Source organism: Acanthopagrus latus, chromosome 8 (assembly GCF_904848185.1).
Source record: "Acanthopagrus latus isolate v.2019 chromosome 8, fAcaLat1.1, whole genome shotgun sequence".
NCBI lineage: Eukaryota > Metazoa > Chordata > Actinopteri > Spariformes > Sparidae > Acanthopagrus > Acanthopagrus latus.
The window spans coordinates 24525573-24545817 of NC_051046.1; the positions used below are offsets into that span (position 1 = coordinate 24525573).

A 20245-nucleotide genomic window follows, 5' to 3' on the forward strand; every position below is an offset into this window, starting at 1 on the left:
GACTCGACTGTAAGTTTCGTCTCCCGAGATAATTAATTTTCTTCCTCTGTGACTGCAGCAAAATCAGCCTCCCTGCTGCTGGCCATGAGACGCCCAGCTGTAAACAGCGAGAGCTTATTAAAATGCAATTAAAAGTGATCATCTGCGCTGTCTCACCAGGTGTCACATTGTGTGCCAACAACAATCCCGACACAGGTTTTGTTTCAGCTTCGGTACTGTGCTTTACTTGATCTGTATTTATAGCTCTGCTGGCAAACTCTTCACTCTGGTGTGTTAACGGTTTTGGAGCCAGCACATCGTCTGATGACACGGTTCACAAGGTGTTTGAATTTCATGCAGCATTCGTGACCCTAGAGCATCTACAATGTCGTTGTTTTTGATGTTATGTTTCACTTGAACTTTTCCTATATGGAACCTAACTGGAGACTCAAAAACACAGACACAGTGATACTGAATGGCTTTTTTGTAGTCATGAAAACAGTGGCTTTTTAATGTAAACACTACATTCGATTGGTTTTTCCAGCACGGACATCCCACATGAAATAACAACCATTCACTAAAGAGGAGTAGAGGGAGAGAGAGAGAGAGAGAGAGAGAGAGAGAGAGAGAGAGAGAGAGAGAGAGAGAGAGAGAGAGAGAGAGAGAGAAAGAAAAAAAGCTGCACAGAAAAAAGCATTCACTGGGTATAGAACAGAACGTAGAGGAGGTAAAAACAAAATAATAAAATAAAATGAATGAAGGTAACAGGAACAGAATGCCAAAGAAACAGGTATATCATGTCATTATACACAGTTGTTTTCTCTTTTAAAAACTACAAATAAAGAGAGCAAGAAAGAGAGGTCTATATAGATAGATGGATAGATAGATCAATGAGGGGTAACATAGATTAGGTATGAATAGATATCAAATCTCCAAATCTACTTATTGTGTGTGTATGTGTGTGAGTGCGAAAAACATGTGTTTGTGTGTGTGTGTGTGTGTGAGACGTGAGAACTGTGCTTTTCATTGTAGACCTGGAAGTTGTGTGTCGAACTGAAAAGAGACAGAATAAGAAGAAGAAGAAGAAGAAGAAAGGAGCATGACTTTGTACAGCGTCGATGTGTGAACATGCGGCGTCTCTAACTAGCAGACGCAGCGAGAAACGTGCTCTCCCCAAAAAACGTGGTTTGTCTTTTTTTCTTTTCTGAAATAATAAAAAATAGATACTGTTATAATATTATATTTAATCGTTCTGAGTCAGGCTAAAGTGAGGACACTGTTCTAATGCAGGGAAACAGGCAAAACGGTAAAAGGAGAGGGAGTCGGGCCACAGTTCAGAGCATTACAACAACACGGGGTCAGTCTGAGATCGTCGTGGTTCCAAATCAGCTCGCTGCCAAACTGGAACACTTTTGCAAAACATCTTTTTATTTTTAAAAAAGGGGAGATATAGAGAAAAAGAAAACGTTTTGTAGCTACAAAGCACAAGAAAGATTATCTTTTGAGAATGTTATAGTGTCGCCTTGATCGCTGTTGTAATACCCACGTTTCATTGTTTGTATTCATTATTGTACTTACAGGTGGAGATTTTTTGTCCTTTTTTTTTTGATGGTTTGAATTCTACTTGTCACTGTAAGAATCCCAAAATCTACACTTCTTCCTCCAAGCCTCCCACAGGACCTTTCAACAATTGTATTTTCGTCGAACCCCACCCCGTCCCATTCAGGAGCCAATCATCTCTCCTGCTGTCACTGCCATTTGTCTTCTCAGAGTTTTTTTTGTATTTTTTTTCTTTATTTTTTAATCATCTTTTGCAATTTTTATGAAAAGGATTTTTTTTTACAAATTATTATGTCAACGGTATCTACGTGAAGCGTTTTTTTTTATTAAGTTTTATTAATTAACTTGTCTCTTTATACAAAGGCTTGAGTATCTCATGCTATCTGTGTCAGGTCATTAGGTGGAAGAGGAGGGGGGGGGGGGGGGAAGAAGGGCGGGTAAAAAGGGACGGGCCCCTGTGCCGCCAAAAATCAGGACGGCGGGGCACCGTGCAAATAGAGAAAAAGAGAAGGATGGAGGTGTGAGAGGTAAAGGCATGATGGTGGTGTGTAAATGTAGAGAGAGAGAGAGAGTTATGCGTCGGACAGGTGATCAATCAATAAATAAATTAATAAATCTATCAACTGTTATCAAACCAGGAGTGAGTTTCCTTACATGGAGAATGTTAGTAGGTCTAGAGGTTATAACAGTGAGGAGGGTAGAGTTATAATGTTGTGTACTTGCTTCTAAGTGTAGCTATCTACAGTACAGTACCTCTGTTACATGGCACTGATGGGGCATTTTAGCACATTTCCTATTGGCTCTCAGGCTCGGCCATGACCTGTGGTTGGCTAATGGCTAAGGCCAGGTTAGGGAGACGGGAAGCCTCACTTCCCATCGATAAAAAAAAACCAATTGTGGAGCGTAAAGGATACAAGTTACTCTAAAAAAAGAAAAGAAAAAGGAAATTGACAACAAACATCTTAAAAATGTCTTGACTAATGTAAACAAAAGACTAAAGTTAAAATCAGTGTTGTCAGTTTCAGCAGGTCTTTAGAGCTTTTGTTTTAAGGGTTAATCTCCGACCTACCTGGAGTTTTTTAGGTGCTATTGACATTTTCACAAAAAGTTTTATTACATCAACACTACTGTGACAAAAAACAAACAAAAAAAAACAAACAAAACAAAATCATACACAAATAAAGGTGTCAAGGTGAGGCAAAATGTGAATAAAAATCAGTGTACAGACTGATACTCATGTAATAAATATACACACGATCAACAAAAATAAACCAGCAGTCATATTCATAGTAATGATACAAAAAAATCTGCAAAAAACTTTCAGGATTTGAATTAGTTAACAACGAAAAAAGACACAGCTGAGAAAGAAAAAGAAGAGGAGAACAGGGAACAGAGGCTTTCATTGACTTTGTTCAAGAAGTTTTCACGGCTGCAGGGTTTTCGTGTTTTCCACTTAAACAAATTTGTTTGCTTGGCAGCAGGCCAAAGAACATCAGGAGGAGAAGTCGAAGCGAGAAGAGAAGAGACAAGAACTAAAAACATTATATATATATATTTATATATACGTATGCCTATTTTTTTAAATTATCCTCATTATTAATATGTACCTAGTTGCATTTTTCTTTCTTTTTTCTTTAAATAATCAGCAGAATCATCACCGTCATAATCACCGTCATCATTTCCACAGCAGTGTCAAAGGAACAGGAACGGGGTGGGGGTGGGGGGGAAGCCAGGAAGGGTGAGGGGGGGAGGAGGGGACAGAAGGAGGGGAGGACATTACAGGGTTGTGTGGGCGGGCTCAGTACAAGCCACACCCTCGGAGGTTGTTGGCGATGATGATGTCGGTCACGGCGTCGAACACCACCTGGATGTTTCCTGTATCCGTGGCGCAGGTCATGTGACAGTAGATTTCCTTATTAGGAGAGCGGTTCTTGCTCTCGAACTGTGCTTGGATGTAGGCTGCTGCGTCCTCGTAGGTATTGGGTCCTGGAGAGACAAACACAGGATGCATTTGTACAATATGTTTGTTAAATGAGGGATCCCAATGAGATCTGTGTACACCCCAGCCCCAATTCACCCTGATGCTGTCTGGCAAGACATACAGAAGTATCCACTATCCGTAACACCAGCCTGTGGAGCAAGAGACTCCTGAATTCATCCTCCAACATAAAGAGTTTAATTTTGTGACCTATTTACTCCTTAGTTTGTATAGTTTTATGGGCTACAATAGAGAACTAACCTGCAGTTTTGTTCCAGTCTTGTGTTGTGCTGATTACTGTATCTCAAACTTACAATACACAGCTCTCATTCTAAAGTAAATACTGTCTACACTGTGTGATAGCTGCAGTAGAACGACACCATCCGCAAGATTGGTTCCCTATAAACCACTCTTTTATTGTGCAATCTGGCGTGCCACCCGAGTTGGATTTTTTCCCCAAAATAACAAAGAATGAATTACAGCACAAAGGAAGCACATCTGCCATTGTGCAACCAAAACAGGAAGAGGCATTGTGTTCCCTGGTACAAGGAACGTGAAAAAGAAGGAAGTGTCATTACATCACAGAATCTTGCTTTGGTGTCAGACTGTGGTGGCGGCGGCTGTGTAAGGGGTCAATTCATGCACAACATGTCACCCTTATATTACTTATGAGGAAGAAATGTCCCCAGAAAATAAAAGAACACACTTTAGAGAGGAGTTTAAACACTTTTTTATTCTCCTCAAATGATTGACAAAGGTATTAATATTTTGACTGAACAGGGCAGGTTAGACCAAATACCACTGATGAGACTGCAATTACACTGCATTGATAGAAACCTACTTTCTGTGTGTTATAAGTGTGTTACTCTGTGCATCTCTCATAGACTTCAATACAGCTAACACCACGGTCTGGCACCAAAGCAAACTTCAGTGAGGCACTGACCTTTCCTTCTGTTTTAGGTTCCTCGGACAGCTTTGCACAGGTAATGGTGGGACAACTGGAATAACTGTGGAAACTACACTGCAACAGTAGTTGTGCAGTTGAACATTTTTTGCCTCAAGATTATTTTTCTCCTTGTTCTTTACTTGTGAAATTCTTATTCATGCATGGTAGTCAACGTTTTCCCAGGTTGATTTTGTTGCACAGAACAAGAAGTGAGGGTTTTAAAAACAGTATGCTATTCTAAGAGGCTTCTCGCGGGGAAGGTAGCAGAGGATGTGACAGGGGAGCAGGAAAGAGCTGCAACATGTCAGACAGGCTTACTGTGATTATCAGGGCAGTTAGCAGAAAGCCTGAGAGACAGAAATGAACAGGATGGACTGGCAGGGCTGTGTTTGTGTGAGGGCAGAGGGAGACAGCTCACTTGCCGTCACCTCTCTCCTCTCTTCGTGGCCGACCAAGCGTCTCCTGCTCTTTGACTCCTGACTCCTTCCTTTTCACTGCAACGACTACATCTGACTCTCACCTCCACATGAAGAGATCCGTCTCCTGTTCTCCTCCTCACAGCAGCCTCTCGGCTGCTGCCCACTGACTTCACTGCTATCCATTTAAACACGGTGAAGTAAATCTTCATGTGTATTAGTCTATTCTATCCAAGGTTACGCACTTCTTCAAATGGGCCACATCAAACATTTGGTTATTTTGTTTCCCTCCTGCTGACACCTGATAATTCAACCCGACTCAACGCTGTAAACAGCTGCTTTGATTTAAAGGGCCGCATTTCTCCAAATGTTTTACGGTTCAGTGACACTAAATGTCAAGGTTGGTGCTCGCAGCTCAGGAGGTACAATGCGGAACAAACTAACTAATCTGCTGTATCAGGCAACGATTAATCAGTGGCCAGAAACCCGAGAGGGATTTCAGAAAGCTATTTCACTTCTGGGAATCAAATCAAGATCAGACAGCTGGTAGTCATTCAGACTTTTATATCAACTCTTTTTTTTAACTCTCTTTACCCCTCCCTCATATAGTATCAGCTCAGCTCCAGCTTCATAAAGGCTGTCAGGCAGTTTTACAACAGGCAAAGGGTAGTAGGTAAAGGTAAGGTAAAGGATAATCTGTAACTTTGGGAAATGTGTGACGATGTGAGGGATTGATACCACTCTAATGCTTGTATGCAGCAAGCAGCTGTTTAGCGTAGCTTAGCATAAAAAAAAAAAACGGACATGGGGATACAACAAGGTTCTGTTCAAAATCTGCCTACAAGCACCATTACAGCCCATTAATTATGGGCCAAGCCTAGAAATGTAAATCCCCCACTCTACAGGGGTTTATGTGGTTTTTTTTTCAACTTGTCATATTTACACTTATGTTTGTGCACCAATTAAGCAGATAAGATTAAACTTGTAAATCAGTGAGCTTTAGAATTGCTCATAGCCTGACTTTATTACCTTTAGATGGAGCCAGTAGCTGCTCCCCCCCAGTTCCAGTCTTTATGCTAAGGATACCTGAATGGCTGCTTGTTTCAGCTACATATTTAAAATACAGGCGTGAGAGATTTCCTTCTCATCTAACTACAGCAAATAAGTGTATTTTCCAACATCAAAACTATACTCAAGATACATTTTCAAGACTGATTGTACTCAAAGTTAGGACTGGTTGGTGACTCCAGAAGCTCTGTTATGTTTGTAGGAAATCTAGTAAACAAACTATATAGCAATTTGTAGAGATGTACATGTATTCATCACCTTTTAATTGTCCGTATGTGAGTGGGTTGTGATGTGACATAAAAAAATGAGACCTCCCCTGTTTCTCCGCCTGTGGTCGAAGTTCTTTAAAGCTGCTGGGCTGTGGATTTCTTTGTGAAGGACTCAGACTGCGACAGTCCAAAGGATGTGACTATACGTGTTCTCCTGCGCCTCGCCTCAGTCCTTCGAGAGCAACATCAGCTAACATTTAGAAATGGAGTCTGCTGGCAGAAACTTACAAGCAGCTTCTAGCACGACACAGAAGTTCCACGGCTTGTCACACACGAATGACAAAGATAGTTCAGCCAAAATTTCCCGGTACCAATGTGCTAGCTTGACAGTGGTGAGTACCAACAGCAGTCATGTTCAGTGTTAACATCCATTATGACTGCTGATATGGTGGGTGTATTTTTTTCCCATGTGAGTGAGACATGAGCTTGGATACAGTTAGCCATGGCGACAGGCCTGTGTACAGTACAAAGCCAATGGGCTTGTCGTTCAGTACAGTAGCTAACTCAGTTGCCCCTGAGCCAAAGAACCAATCAAGTGTGGCAGCAACAGACTAGTGCAGTGGCTAGACCACCTGGCACAGAGCACATACCTGGAGCAGCCTTTCTCAAAGACAGTCAGTCCGATTGTTTTAGGGGATGTTGGGAAGCTAACGTGACGTGGTCCCTGAGTTTGTTTTTTTATTAGTTACGTGGTTCTGACCTATGGCAAAGTGCAAACTCTTTGGTATACTTTTCAGACTGAGGAATGTTCTTGGTGGCTATTTTTCTTGTGTTTATCAGGTTAGGCCACTTAACAGTTGTTTGTTATGTATTTATTAGACTTAGGGTTAGGGTTAGGGGTTAACTCATCTCCCCACTGGCCAGTGACAGTTACAGGGCAGCCTGTGTCAGAGTAGTCAGCCAGTGCGTGTTCATGTGTTTTGGAAGAGTGGCTCTGGAGGTAGGAGGGATTTTTTTCCATTGGTTACTTATGAAATTTAGCTTGTTCTATCTGGTTTCTGCAACCTGACCAACCACAGCTTTAATGGTCGTTCTATTATTCAGTAGTCTGCAGATGAGCAGCCCTGTGATCTTCTTCCTCGGCAATGTGGGTGAAGTTAAAATGGTTTAGCCATGTTTAGTACATGCTTTTCTCATTTTAAAGCCTAGCGAATCCGCCAAACAATTTATGATACATCAGGATCTCCTTTCCTGTCCTGTGTAATTGGATTCAGTTTCACTGGTTCACATCTCTTTGTGTTCGAGGAAATCAATGTTTTGCACCTGTCAAGTGTTGTTGCTGCTTACGTGTTTGGAGATGTGTTATTTCACACCTCCACGCTCAGAAGCAATTTGCCTATTTCATTTTATCTACCTGTGTATTCGGGGAAGCAGATGCTGAGTGCAGACTTCTTGATCTTCTCTGCGAACAGATCCTTCTTGTTGAGGAAGAGGATGATGGAAGTGTCGATGAAGAACTTGTTGTTGCAGATCGAGTCGAACAGCATCAGAGACTCGTGCATGCGATTCTGCGGAGGAGGAAAAGAGATGAGAGAAGGGGAGAAAGAAATGGATGGGGAGAGGTGAGAAAATAAATCAGACGATGAGGAGGAAAAAAGATGGATGGGATTAGAGGAGATTAAGGGGACAGGTGAAAGGAAGAGAAGAGGATTAGAAGGGAGGAGGATGAGGAGAGGGGGAAAATGAAAAGGCAGAGGAGAGAAAAGGGAAAGGGAGAAAAAGTGAATGGGCGATGATGACGAAAGGGGAGGAAAGAAGGGGAAAGATAAAGTTACCACTGATCTATGACCTTTGCACCGGACCAGACTGAGGAAACACTTTCATTGTTATGAACAGATCAACGTTCAAACTCGACACAAATGAAACAAGAAACAAGTCTTTTGAGAAAGAAAGATCTATTATCTATGATTAAAACTTAGGTAAAAAAGAGAGAAAAGAAAAAAAGGGGGAAAAAAAGAATAACAGGGGAATAACACTTGTTCTGAACAATTATTGCTTGTTCATCTTCAGTTTAATTAAATGCAACACTCCGAATGCATATTATGCAGTGATTTCCTCGTCTCACACCCACATCCAGTAGCTAGTGTTAGTTTACAGAGTGGGCGTGCTCAGGAAACTCACACCGAAAATATGAACGCATTTACAAACATCCTCATTTATTATATATCCTGCAAATATACACAAACACACACAACAGACACAAATAACTGGATCGGGAGAAAATAATCACACAACTCAGGTTACTCATGTGGTGCTTTATTATCATTTGTCTTGTATAAATACAACTTTCAATAAATTATCACAGCAGTGAGGGAGATACAGCAGACATATTTTACTTACAGTGCTCAGTAAAATACAACACGCATACACGCACACTCATTCACATGTACTGTACAAGCGAATGCACACAAAACAGCTCTGCAGATTTTGCTGTAGGTGATCTGTACAGTATTAGTCAGGCCTTGATTGGCATCGGCAGAGGGGGTGGGAGGGTCAAAGCCTGAAAACACTGCAGCAGTTGATGGTTGAGAACATGAAGAGCGCGGGGACATTTAACACGCTTTACACTATACTTCCGTAATTCTACAGAGTTCATCAGCTCCCTGCAGCTTTCTGAATCCTCACTCGCTCCAGCAGTGGAGCTCCACCTCCCTGCCTCTGCACAGGCTTACGTGTTCATTTCATCAATTGGCAGGATGGGATGTGTACATGTTATAAGACCACCAGAAAGCATTTACAGGCAAAACTCTACTTTCTAAATCTGAAGCATAAATAGGTCAGCGAAAAAAGATGCCACAGAAGCTCGTTTGGATTGTGCTTCGCAAACAACATTTGGCACTAAACTCCAGGATCAAACTTCAGTCAGAATGCTTCGTCGTTCGGCTGCCACTGTGGGAAACTGTTTACGCTAACTGACACAAGGTGCTAACATTTTCTTTTGTGCTGCCACCTGCTGCCACGTGAACTAGAACCTTTGTTACCTGAATGAACCACTGATTGTATTATTCAGAGCCAGAGCCAGACACACACACACACAGACAAAATATCCCCACTTTTGGCCATAAACACTCTCTACCATAGCCTCAGACTACGTAACCCACAAATCCTGCAGCCTTAAGGAGTCCATTATTTATTACAGGGGCTGAAGCAGCACATAAACTTCGTTACCCACTATCCTCTCTGCCTCGCCTGCTGCTGTCATTTTGCTCTGGTTGTCTAGGGTTTATTAGCAGGTCATCAGGAGTAAGGACAGGTTGTGAAAAGCGTGCGTGCACACACACACACACACACACACACACACACACACACACACACACACACACAGGCACACACACACACAGGCACACACACACAGAGTTCTGCTGGTAGTTCCACTCAGAGGAGGCCTGAAGCCCGTCTCCACATACTAATGAGGAGAAATGTAAGTATAATACACGAGAGGGGAAACTAACTGGTCCCGTGTGATGCGAGACACACTTTTTTCCCCACTGTGTTGGTATCACCTTTAAGAAAAAGTCAAAGCTTTCAATTTTACACAGTGGGCAGCTTTTGTGTCCTTTTACTACACATCCCATACGCTACACTGTTTTTGCAATGTGTGTGTTAGATTTGTAAAGGCATGTTTTCCAGAAATATCAATTCATTTGGATGGAGTCACCACAATAAGTGGACTTGCTCACGGGAGTATTTTAGTCTAAAGTCTGGTGAACACACAAACTGGAGCCTTTGACCAATAACAAGCTGTCTGGATAGTGCTGACCTTTAAGGGAATGAAACTCAGATATGGAGGAAGCTACTGTATCGTGGTGAACCTCTTCTGTTGGAATATTAACTGCTCCACCCAGAAACCAGCTACAACATAGTTGATAGTACAAAAATATGGCTTTTGAATTTGCAACAAAGTTAGACAGCTAGGTAGTGTGCAAGGAAAGCTTATTTTTACCGCCTTTACAGATTCCTTATTGACTGACATGTTGCATGTTGGCTGGTTGTAAAGGGGTAGTTTTCTAACCAGTCCTACAAGTAGTCCAAATGTCACCAAGCCTCTGGAACAGGGCCCGCCACAAGGTTTGCCAACCAGATGTTTAATTTCAATTATTCCAAGGAAAATGTTGTAGGATCCCTAATTTGTAATAATTATTCATAATCTGCATGTTGCAGCAGAGCGACACTGTGCAGGAAGTCGCCATTTGAGTAAACATTGGATCGTAGTACCATTTCTGCATCATAACGACACAATACAGAAGGGGATCGCTTTTGGCCCACTGACCTCAATAAGTTTTAGTTTTGGCCCTCTAATGGAAAAAGTGGGCTCCTCTGCTTTATAACCTCATCAACATGTCACTGCTCACTTCTACTTCTTTTCATTCAACTTAAAAAAGCTTTGCTTGAGATCACCATTACCATGTCTGTGTTGCTATAGTTGCAATACTTTAGTGTGATGATGTAATAGACACAAAGTCAATCTGCGCCAGGAGCTGGTTTTTCAAACAACAATACTGTCTGCAAGGCAATTTCAGTGCCTTAAATCTGTTTAAAAGGTGAAAAAACCCTACACAGTAAGCAGACTGTATGTGATTTGCGTATGATGTAAATGTGCAAAAAACACAGCTATGGTCCTTTCAATTCAGTCCCCTGCTAATGTAGTGATACATTCAAGTGTTGTTACTTCTTATAAATAAATTGAGGGATAATCCACTTTTAAACTCTGGCTGATTAAGTATGCCCTGATGAAGCCACACAACTGGATCTTGGATACATCCCGGTCTGTGTGCTGCCCGAGGTTAACATGGGCATGAAGGAAGTTGGTAGACAAAGCTCGAACAGTATGCTGCCATTACCACCCTGAGGGTAAACATAAATGTAGGCATTTCCTTTCATCTGAGTGCGAATTGGAGCTTTTTAACTCATTAGGGAGGGAAATTTCACCAGCCCATGTTCCACAGCCCATGTCTACTGTTGGCTGCTCCTCAGGCTTTCAGGCACAAAAATAAAGACACCAATATATCAAAAGAGGAGAGGGCTGTCTTCGTTTAATTAAAAACAAAAATGTCTCCAGTGGGGGAGTGAGGGGGATGCTAAAATATACCTCATATAGACAATTAAACTTGTTATGACAATTTTACAGGGCGTGCAGGTGAACAGAAGAATCTTTAATATTATTGTGCCAAGGCATGATTCTGCTCTAGTCCACAAGTTACAATTAGAACGGCTCGTCATCAAATACATTTCCTTGAAATATTTGGCTTTTATGCAAATTATAAAATAAAACTGGACACATAGGCACTTTGATAGGTATTCTAAAAAACAGAATACCTTCTAAGCACACTGACATCAAGAAGTGAATTAATAGAAATCTTTTATGTGAACTTCTTTTCACATCACTCCAGCACGAACGCTTCTGATGTTTTATGTACACTTCAAGTTATGTCACCATCGGCGATGCACTTCCTGAAACCAACAATCACGGAGCTGATGCAGTAACATCACTGTACTCTCACATCATGTCATGGGTGTATTATGCCAGAGGACACGATCATAAACTAAAAGTATTCAGCAGCTGGCTTCATTTGGCAAAAGAACCAAAATCATGTGAGGCTCTTCGGCTCGATACAGCAGTATTATATGGCATTAGCAAGCAAGGTGTTGTGACATTTTGAAGTCCCATGGGTGTGTTTTTGCCCTAGGTGTGTGTATGTGTGTGTGTGTGTGTGTGTGTGTGTGTAGAAAGGGTAGACAGATGCCTTCTGGGTAATTAATCCACAGTTACTGACTGTACCACAACACCCATGGGCTGATGTTATCTCTCGTGCCACGATGTTAATAAGCATGCACACACGCAGACACAAACACACACACACACACACACACACACACAATGACCTTTCCTGTACTATCACCAGACAAACATGCAGGTAACTCTATATAATGAGAAGAAACAGAACACACAGGGGATACACAGATACAGACACAGAAAAAAATTGTGCACACAAACAGACACACACACACACACACACACACACACACACACACACACACACACACACACACACAGCAGGCTGATCAGCAGCCCTAGGCAGCTCTTGGTCTCTAATTGGGAAAAGTTGGCACAGATGTGATAGGAGGAGCCGATGACGTCACCCACCTGCTTTATTTTTTCTCTCCAAAATGTCAGCTTGAGCGGAGTGTGGAGACACGCCGCCGCTGTTCGAGAGCCGAGGGAAGAGTGGAATATATAAATGCCCTGCTCATAAATAAATAAAGAAGCTCTCTGCCTCTGTTTGCCAGGGAGCACTCACAACAGTAACACTTGCAAACATGCTCAGTCAGACAGACAAACAAAGCTCAGTTTCTATGTGGGGATGTAAACTGTTGCTTATAAAGAGAGAAGGGACAAACCGATTTTGCTGGCATCCTAAAAATCTCTTCGGTTTACGCATCGAGGACCAAACTGGAGCCCTTCCCACGGATCGCACACATCACTTTTCATTTCATGAAGCCGCTCGCTACATCAAACCTCAATCCTGCAGTAGCACCGGGACGAGTCGCTCAGCAGAGAGCAAAAACATCAGGGCTAAAACATGGTTGACATTCTAGTCCCAGAGGAACGTATGTACTCACCAGCACACAATCTTTCAAGGCTCACCTCTGGCTTATTAAGCCAGAGTGGTGGACAATAGGGATATTACACTGTGCAGCCCAACACAATGGATTCGTCCCCAGGGCCCCATAAAATCAATGCTTCCTTTGATGCATACTCTGGGAATCTGCGGTTGAGTCAGCACACTACCTCTTATAGCTCATTTTTATAGTGATTTTAGAGAGTGGACCCATGCACTCCGCAACATGAGAAAATCAATCCTAAAATATGACCGGGGTGACATCCACAGGGACAAAGAAAGATAGCAGAATAAATAACAAAGATAACGACTGAAAGATCATACATTTAAATATAAGCAACACGTTTGAAAAAACAAGAATTCATACCGTATACCTCCTCGAAATTTGATCAAAGCACAATTTTGATTACATTCCTCAACAGGGACCAAAAACAAATTTACTCCCAAATGAAATGATCTCAAGGCCAAAACACCACGGCTTTGTGATAATGATGCTGTCGAAACACATTCAGTTCTGCTTTATGAAGTCCTGCTGGGTTGTTTTCAACAAAATGATAATTACTGTAAAACACACTAATGTTCAGCAAAATGACCAAACTGCCAACAACCACGTCTATGCTCGAGTGAATGGACACCAAAAATATAAAATAAATAATTATTTGAATAATTTTCAAAATAATAAAAAATAAAAATCAGAATGGTTCAAATCAAACACATAGGGGGATTCAGATAAATATGATTGCTAGTCAACATAAGTTCTGTGAAATTCGCACTGTAGTAAAAAAAAAAAGAAAAGAGATGTGTCTACAGAAAAACAGTCATGTTTGTTAAGTGGGATTACCTTTGGTCTCATTACATTTAATATTGTGAACAACAGTCCACTCTGATAATCTCTCTCCTCCCACAGGGTTTCAGTGAGCGAGGCTTTGCTTTACTGAAGCTGGTGTGAGGCTGTTCACAGTCTGGACAGGACCAGATGAACAGACTCTGGTTTATTAATCTGTCCTACAGAACTTGTTGAATCACTGTCTTAAGTAACTGTCTGATATGGAACTACAAAATGGGCAACGTTAAATGTGATGAATAAGACATTTTCATAATGAGACATATTACTGTCACTAAATCATCCATCATCATCATAAAAAAGTACAGAAAAATATACAAACTAATAACATCTGAAATGATCTTATACATAATTGAAACTTCTTATATATTCTTATTTTGACATTCCATCACGGTTCATGTCTATTCTTTAAAGCAATTAAAGCAAATGTCAGTGAGTTTGTAAAGTCAGTGTTACTGCTATCATTCTGCTGACCTCTCTCACATTAAACAGATCTAAGCCTCTTATTAGGCTCAGCAGCTATTAATATATATTATATATATTAATATATAATAGATATTAATTACTGTATAACGCACACTTCATAATGATGATGAGCTATTTTACTATCATTGTTTTTTTTTCTGTATTTATTTATATGATGATTCAGCTCATAATGTCTTATTCATTGACACATTACGGGTAACTGAAGCTCCATAATTAACAGAGCGTGGTTTAGTGCAACAATGTAGTCAGACACTATGAAGCGCATCGCATCCATTCGAGTGAGTGTCATCAGAAATTAAAACAGAACAATGTATACAACATATCAAAAATACCGGTAATTAAGCCAAAATCCATAAATACTGTTTCATTGCTTCTTCTTAGTTGGCTGATCATGTCAACCGTTTAATATTTTGCACACATGATGGAGAGTCTGGAGAACATCGGTGTGACGTAAACTGAGAGTGACTGGGATTTTCAGTTCTAAATCGATCAATGACAACACAAAATTAAATTACATTGATTAGAAATACTCCATCATCGAGAGTTAATTGCTGTTACACCAGCTTTGGGGACTGCTGATGATCCCCTAAGATGGAGGCACTTGATTGAATATGCAATCACTCTAGTAACATAGTACTACTGTATGTAAGAACAAGTGTTGGGGTCCTACAAAGTACAGGGCGAGGTAACAAAGAGACAAATATATTAAAAGAAGTCTCAACCAGCAAATGAGTCCATCAACCAAGCAGCCACTCAACCAACCAATACATTAACTAAGAGTCACGTTGGACCAATGGCCAGTCTTACAGCAAAGCATAATGGAGACAGCATGAACACAGAACATGCCTCACATGTGAGTGATGACATCACCAACATGGGCCACATAACCCATGTGGTAGCAAGCAAAGGTAAACACAAGTCAAGCATCCTTCATCTGTTGGCTAACATCGACCAGAGTCATCAATACAGGCCACACCCCCGCAAGTTATTAGCTATGATGACATCAGTGACTGCATCAAACACAAACTGGATGTTGTTGGTGTCGGTGGCGCAGGTCACATGGGAGTAGACTTCTTTGTTGGGCGACTTGTTCTTGCACTCGTACTGACACTTAATGTAGGCTATTCCCTCCAAGTAAGTGTCTGGACCTGATGAGAGAGAAACACACACACACACACAGAAATGACTTACAGTTGGAGTGAGATGAAGATGTAAAAGCTGTCGTTATCTCAGCCTTTATATCAGTGTGCTATCCAATATTTTCCATATCAGCACAATTTTCTGATATTTTTCTAAAAAACATGACCTTTGACTTTCTAGCTCAGCACACATTTTGCTGAGGTGTACAGAGGGCTGAGCTTACTGCTGGCCGAGCTGGAAGAAATATGATACTCTGACGCCTTTTTCAGCTGAAATAAAAAGGTAATTTGGGGCTTACAAATGGAATCTAATGGAAAATGTTATGCCTGGCTTTTGTTGGAAAAGATCTGCCAGTTTTGTCTCTATTGCCAGTGTATCATAGTCTTTATACAAGAGCGTGACAGATTTGAGGTCCTAGAGCCAAAAGGATGGAAGCATTGTTCACATTGTACATTGATTCATTTTAGTCCATTATCAACAGAGAGTGTTAGTTCTGCTTGTAACATAAGCATTTTGCGTGCACTGGATTTAATCGAGAGCTTTAATTTGTTATAATGAGTTTGGGGTGAGTCAGATCTCAGTGACTGGAGTAATTTTTTGCTCAGTGTCACTAACGTCTCTCTGTGGCTCTCAGCCATCAGCAGCACTGTGATTCGTCTGTCTCATTCAGCGGCGGTGTCATCAGAATAGGCCTGAGGTCTGGCCATGTAAAAGGATGAAGAGAGGAGAAGAAGAGGAGAGGAAACAGGTTTGGAATCCTAATTCTCTCTTTCTCACAGTCGCACAGTTTTGGTCTCTCTCCATCTTGCTTTCCCACACTCGCGCTTTGTCTGTTCACACACTGCTCTCTCCGTCTCGCTCATATTCAGTTGCTTCCCCCTGTGTTGTCTTACAGTATCTCTCATATTCTCTTGTATCTAGCACACTCTTTTACTTCTTTGACTCTCATCTTTGTTTTGTTCCACAATCTGAGCCGCTCTACTCTTTTTCTTTTGCCTTCAACATTGTATTTCCCATTCTGCCTGTTTTTCTTGTTCGTCTTTTGTCTGACAACTTTTTGGACACTTGATCAAGAGAAGTAGTAGTTTTAACAGACAGATGAATTCTTAGGTATTCATTTTTTTTTTTTTATCTTACATCTTAGCCTAAGGTTAAGCCAGCTGGTTTGTATCTGTTAATTCAACATAGCCTTAAAATTAGGATTTTTTTTTTCCCTTTGTACTCCTTAAATGATTATAATCAGCAGCCACAGTGCTTCCCGGTGTCCATACCATTATACAGTATTTTATACAGTATGAACATGTCTTGGACTGTAAATATCACGTGTATGGATTTGCACCTGTGTACTCTGGAAAGCAGATGGCCAGTGGTGACTTAGTGATCTTGTTTTCAAAAATGTCCTTCTTGTTGAGGAAGAGGATGATGGAGGTGTCATTAAACCACTTGTTGTTACAGATGGAGTCAAACAGCTTCAGAGACTCGTGCATGCGGTTCTGTAGAAGAGAAATCAGCAAAGTTTTAACAGGCTTTAAAACAATACTCAAAGTTTCAAGCAAATGAACGGTTGCTGAAAATGATAAATGCGCTGCAAATTCAGACGATACATGCGAACAGACAAAAGTTAAAAAACCAAACACCTTCATCAATTTGTCAACACTTGGGGGTGCACAGTGTAATATCCCAACACAAGCCTTTAGAAAAGTTTAAAAAACCTTGCAAATACAGCAATGATGCAAAGTCAAGTGAAACGAAAAAACACATCATATTCAGACGCCTCGACAGAAGTTTTCCACAGACTGCAAGAACCAGGACTTAACTCTGTTAGCAGATCCCATGTTGTGTGGCTGATGCTGACATACGGTAGTCAGAGAGACTAGAAGAACTCTGATTGATTGGCCGATATTAATTTTAAATAGTTTGATCGGAGGTCTCTATGAAGTCCAATCAGGGGAGCCGAACAGAAAATGTGCTTAGGACAAACAGATTGTGACAAACTGAACTGACTATTATAGATCATTCTGACCACAATGGAGCTCATCTTCTTATGCTCTTACCACAGTTATCCCTCTCCACAGTGCTGTGTCAGCACTAGTTACAATCAGAGGTAAGCTACTCAGTGGAAGACCTGAGAAGAATCCCGTTATCCCCTAACATACACACATCTTGCTGGCAGGAACTTGCACAGATGTTATTCTAGTTAAACCAAGAGGGCACCGCATGCTAGTTAGCTTTTAGCAGCTGGACAGCGGCAGAATTGAGCGTGTTTGTGTAAGGGAACTAAATGCTAACAGTGGAGCTAAACACGCAGCAGGATTGAAAGATTCTCTTTGGAGTGGCATCAAGTATTAGAACATTTCACAGCAGTTTAATGTGGCAACATATCAAGTGTACAGTCCTTAAATGCACTGAAATACCAAATATCACCACGAGCCACACAACAAATGAAGCCCTGGTTCATGTAGTCAGTGCTCGCCTTCGAGGCCTGAAGCACTTCTGTTGTAGTGACTAAATGAGAAACGATGATTATGATGCATTTGTTGATTCTGACTTTGCATTGTTTCCATATATACATGCTTTTCTTCATGGAAGCGTTTTGGGAAGCATGTTCATGTATCGGTTTGTGTTGTGTGTATTTGCAGCGCATTTTCTAAATGCTGTGCACGTGGTGCAAATTGATGAGCAGGTTTTCTTAATGTTCTCATTTTTTTCGTATTTGCATTTGTTGAAGCGTGTTTGCCCTTGTTGATCACAGTAAACATGAGCAGATAAATGGCCCCCCTCCAAAAGAAAAAAGGGAAGAAAAAAAATCAACCAGACGGGCTTACAGAATTAATACACGTGTTCATAAGACACATGCACAAAAGTAGCCATGAACAAGAACACACAAACACACTGCATAGACAAAGAGGAATTGAGTAAATACACATCGAGGAGGTGGAAGTACTGAGGCGTTCCTCTTGCACATGAACACAGCATGTCCTTCTGCATGGTCAGTGTGTATTTGTGTGTGCATGTGTGCATCAACACATCAGTAATAGAAGTTATTAGTGAGCTGGTTGTTGCAGCAGAGTTAAACAAAGCCATGCACTTTTAGCTTTTAAGCAGTGAGTCACTGCCCACTTTAACTGTAGTATGTAGCCATGAATAAATGATTAAAGCTACCCTGTGGAGTTTTTCACCACTAGGGGTGCTGCACAGCAACAGCTGAGCAGGGATTTACATAACTGACATTTCTGAACAGCTTGTGATGGTAATAAATTAGAAAAGGTAGCAGTGTACCAATGATAGAGGTGAAGAAGATGAAACAAGCTTATGCACACATCGCGCATTCAAATGAAAAGCGTTGAAATGTTTTCTGAAGTACACACTTGAATAAAAAATACTGTGCAATAAAACTCCACAGGGTATATTGAGAATAAATACATATATATAAATATGATGGATATGTAAGAATTGTTAAATTAGCATCTAAACTGGTAACAATGCATGAAAACTTTATGATTACCTTAAAATGATCAATACTTTAAAGGTTAGATTAATTTTAGTATTTTATATTTTTCATCAATAGGCACTTTTTTGTGTTAGTTGATCATGCAAATTTTGTCAGTCGTTAGCACTGGTAGAATGCTTGGTTTGCAAAAGTTCTTCATGAATCAGTCCATGCTGGCTTAGACTCAACATAAGCCACTGCTCTGTTTGCTAATGAACTGACTGTTGGCACCACTTTTAAAGCTCATGCAAAAAAACTCATCAGTTCATACTGCATCTGAAAGTGCCTAGTGATGAAAACAGGCTCTGATTCTTTTCAAAGAATGAGTTGAAAGCAGTTTCTCTCTGGTTATGATCCTTTAATGCCTAGTTTAGGAAGGGGGAGAGGAGAAATGGTGAGTTTCTAGCTCAATCAGATTACAGGAGAGTAGAATGCAGATATATTACTGCCAATTATGGAAAAGAATGAATGGCAGTAGAGAGGAGGTTAGATATAAAATGAGATCAGACAGTCAAACATAGACATAGATAGACAGCATGCAATAAAGACATTTGATAATCTGAAAAAAGCTGGGCAAAGACATACACACTCAATTCTTTGGTTCACAAACAGATCAAGGTACTGCTTTCAACTCATGGTGAGTGTATCAACCTATTGAGAGGTTTCATACCTGTCTGTGGTTGGAGCATCTGCAGAAGATCTGACTGCTGATTGGTTAGAGAGAGTCGATGGCGAGAGTGACAGGAGGAGCGGAAGGAGCCAGAGGTGCTGCAGGGTGGAGCTTAGAGCAGGAACAGAAAATGCAAGGGACCCGCCCACCCAACTACGTCCCACTTCCTTTTAAACGACACCCCTTCTGCCCCAGATACACATACACTAAGACGGTGTTTAGAGGCAGGACAGGACTTCGGTTCACCCAGAGCATTTGTCATTTCAGAGCATAGTCTGTGTGCTTGTGTGTGTGTGCTGTCACAGAAACAGGACAAGGAGAGGCAGAGAAAAACACAACGCAAGCAGTTCATCAATAGAAAGAAGGGAATTTCAAAGCAAAAGTAGTGTGTTGTATTGCATGTGTGTGCGTGTATACACAGATATTTATATAGATGCATTTCACTGGGCTAGTGAGGTGGTCTGTTACCTCATTGTTTCCTCTCAGAGGGACAAAAACAAATTTCTGTACATAACAGACAATCTATTCTGTCATCTCATTGACCTGGCACAACTACACCGCCTCATACTGTACACGTATAGCAAGAGATAGGGTTACTCTTATCATTACATGATAGGCAAGTGTCAGTCTGATCAAAAACTTCAATGGAATGAACTGTTCATTTGCCATTAGTTAATCCATCCGTCCATTGTCTGTCACTTTTCCAGGTCCTGGTCACATCAGTTTATTCCAATATGCTCCAGGGGAGTAATAACAAAAACAGTGATACAGTCATGTAT

General features: G+C 41.0%; 1 protein-coding gene across 2 annotated transcripts in view; it reads right to left on the reverse strand.

Moving 5' to 3' along the window:
- Window positions 1–448: 448 nt before the first annotated feature.
- gnao1a (guanine nucleotide binding protein (G protein), alpha activating activity polypeptide O, a) overlaps window positions 449–20245 on the reverse strand; it is a 103001-nt gene continuing 83204 nt past the window's right edge. Inside the window, exons 7-8 of one of the 2 annotated variants that reach the window (XM_037106325.1) lie at window positions 7571–7724; window positions 449–3525 (exon numbers count right to left, since the gene is read on the reverse strand). In XM_037106325.1, coding sequence (XP_036962220.1) covers window positions 3338–3525; window positions 7571–7724 — 342 coding nt within the window. In that variant the 3' untranslated portion in view covers window positions 449–3337. Of the gene's footprint in view, window positions 3526–7570; window positions 7725–8455; window positions 15315–16645; window positions 16800–20245 lie in introns of those variants that run through there. The other variant, XM_037106326.1, reaches the window with a different exon arrangement.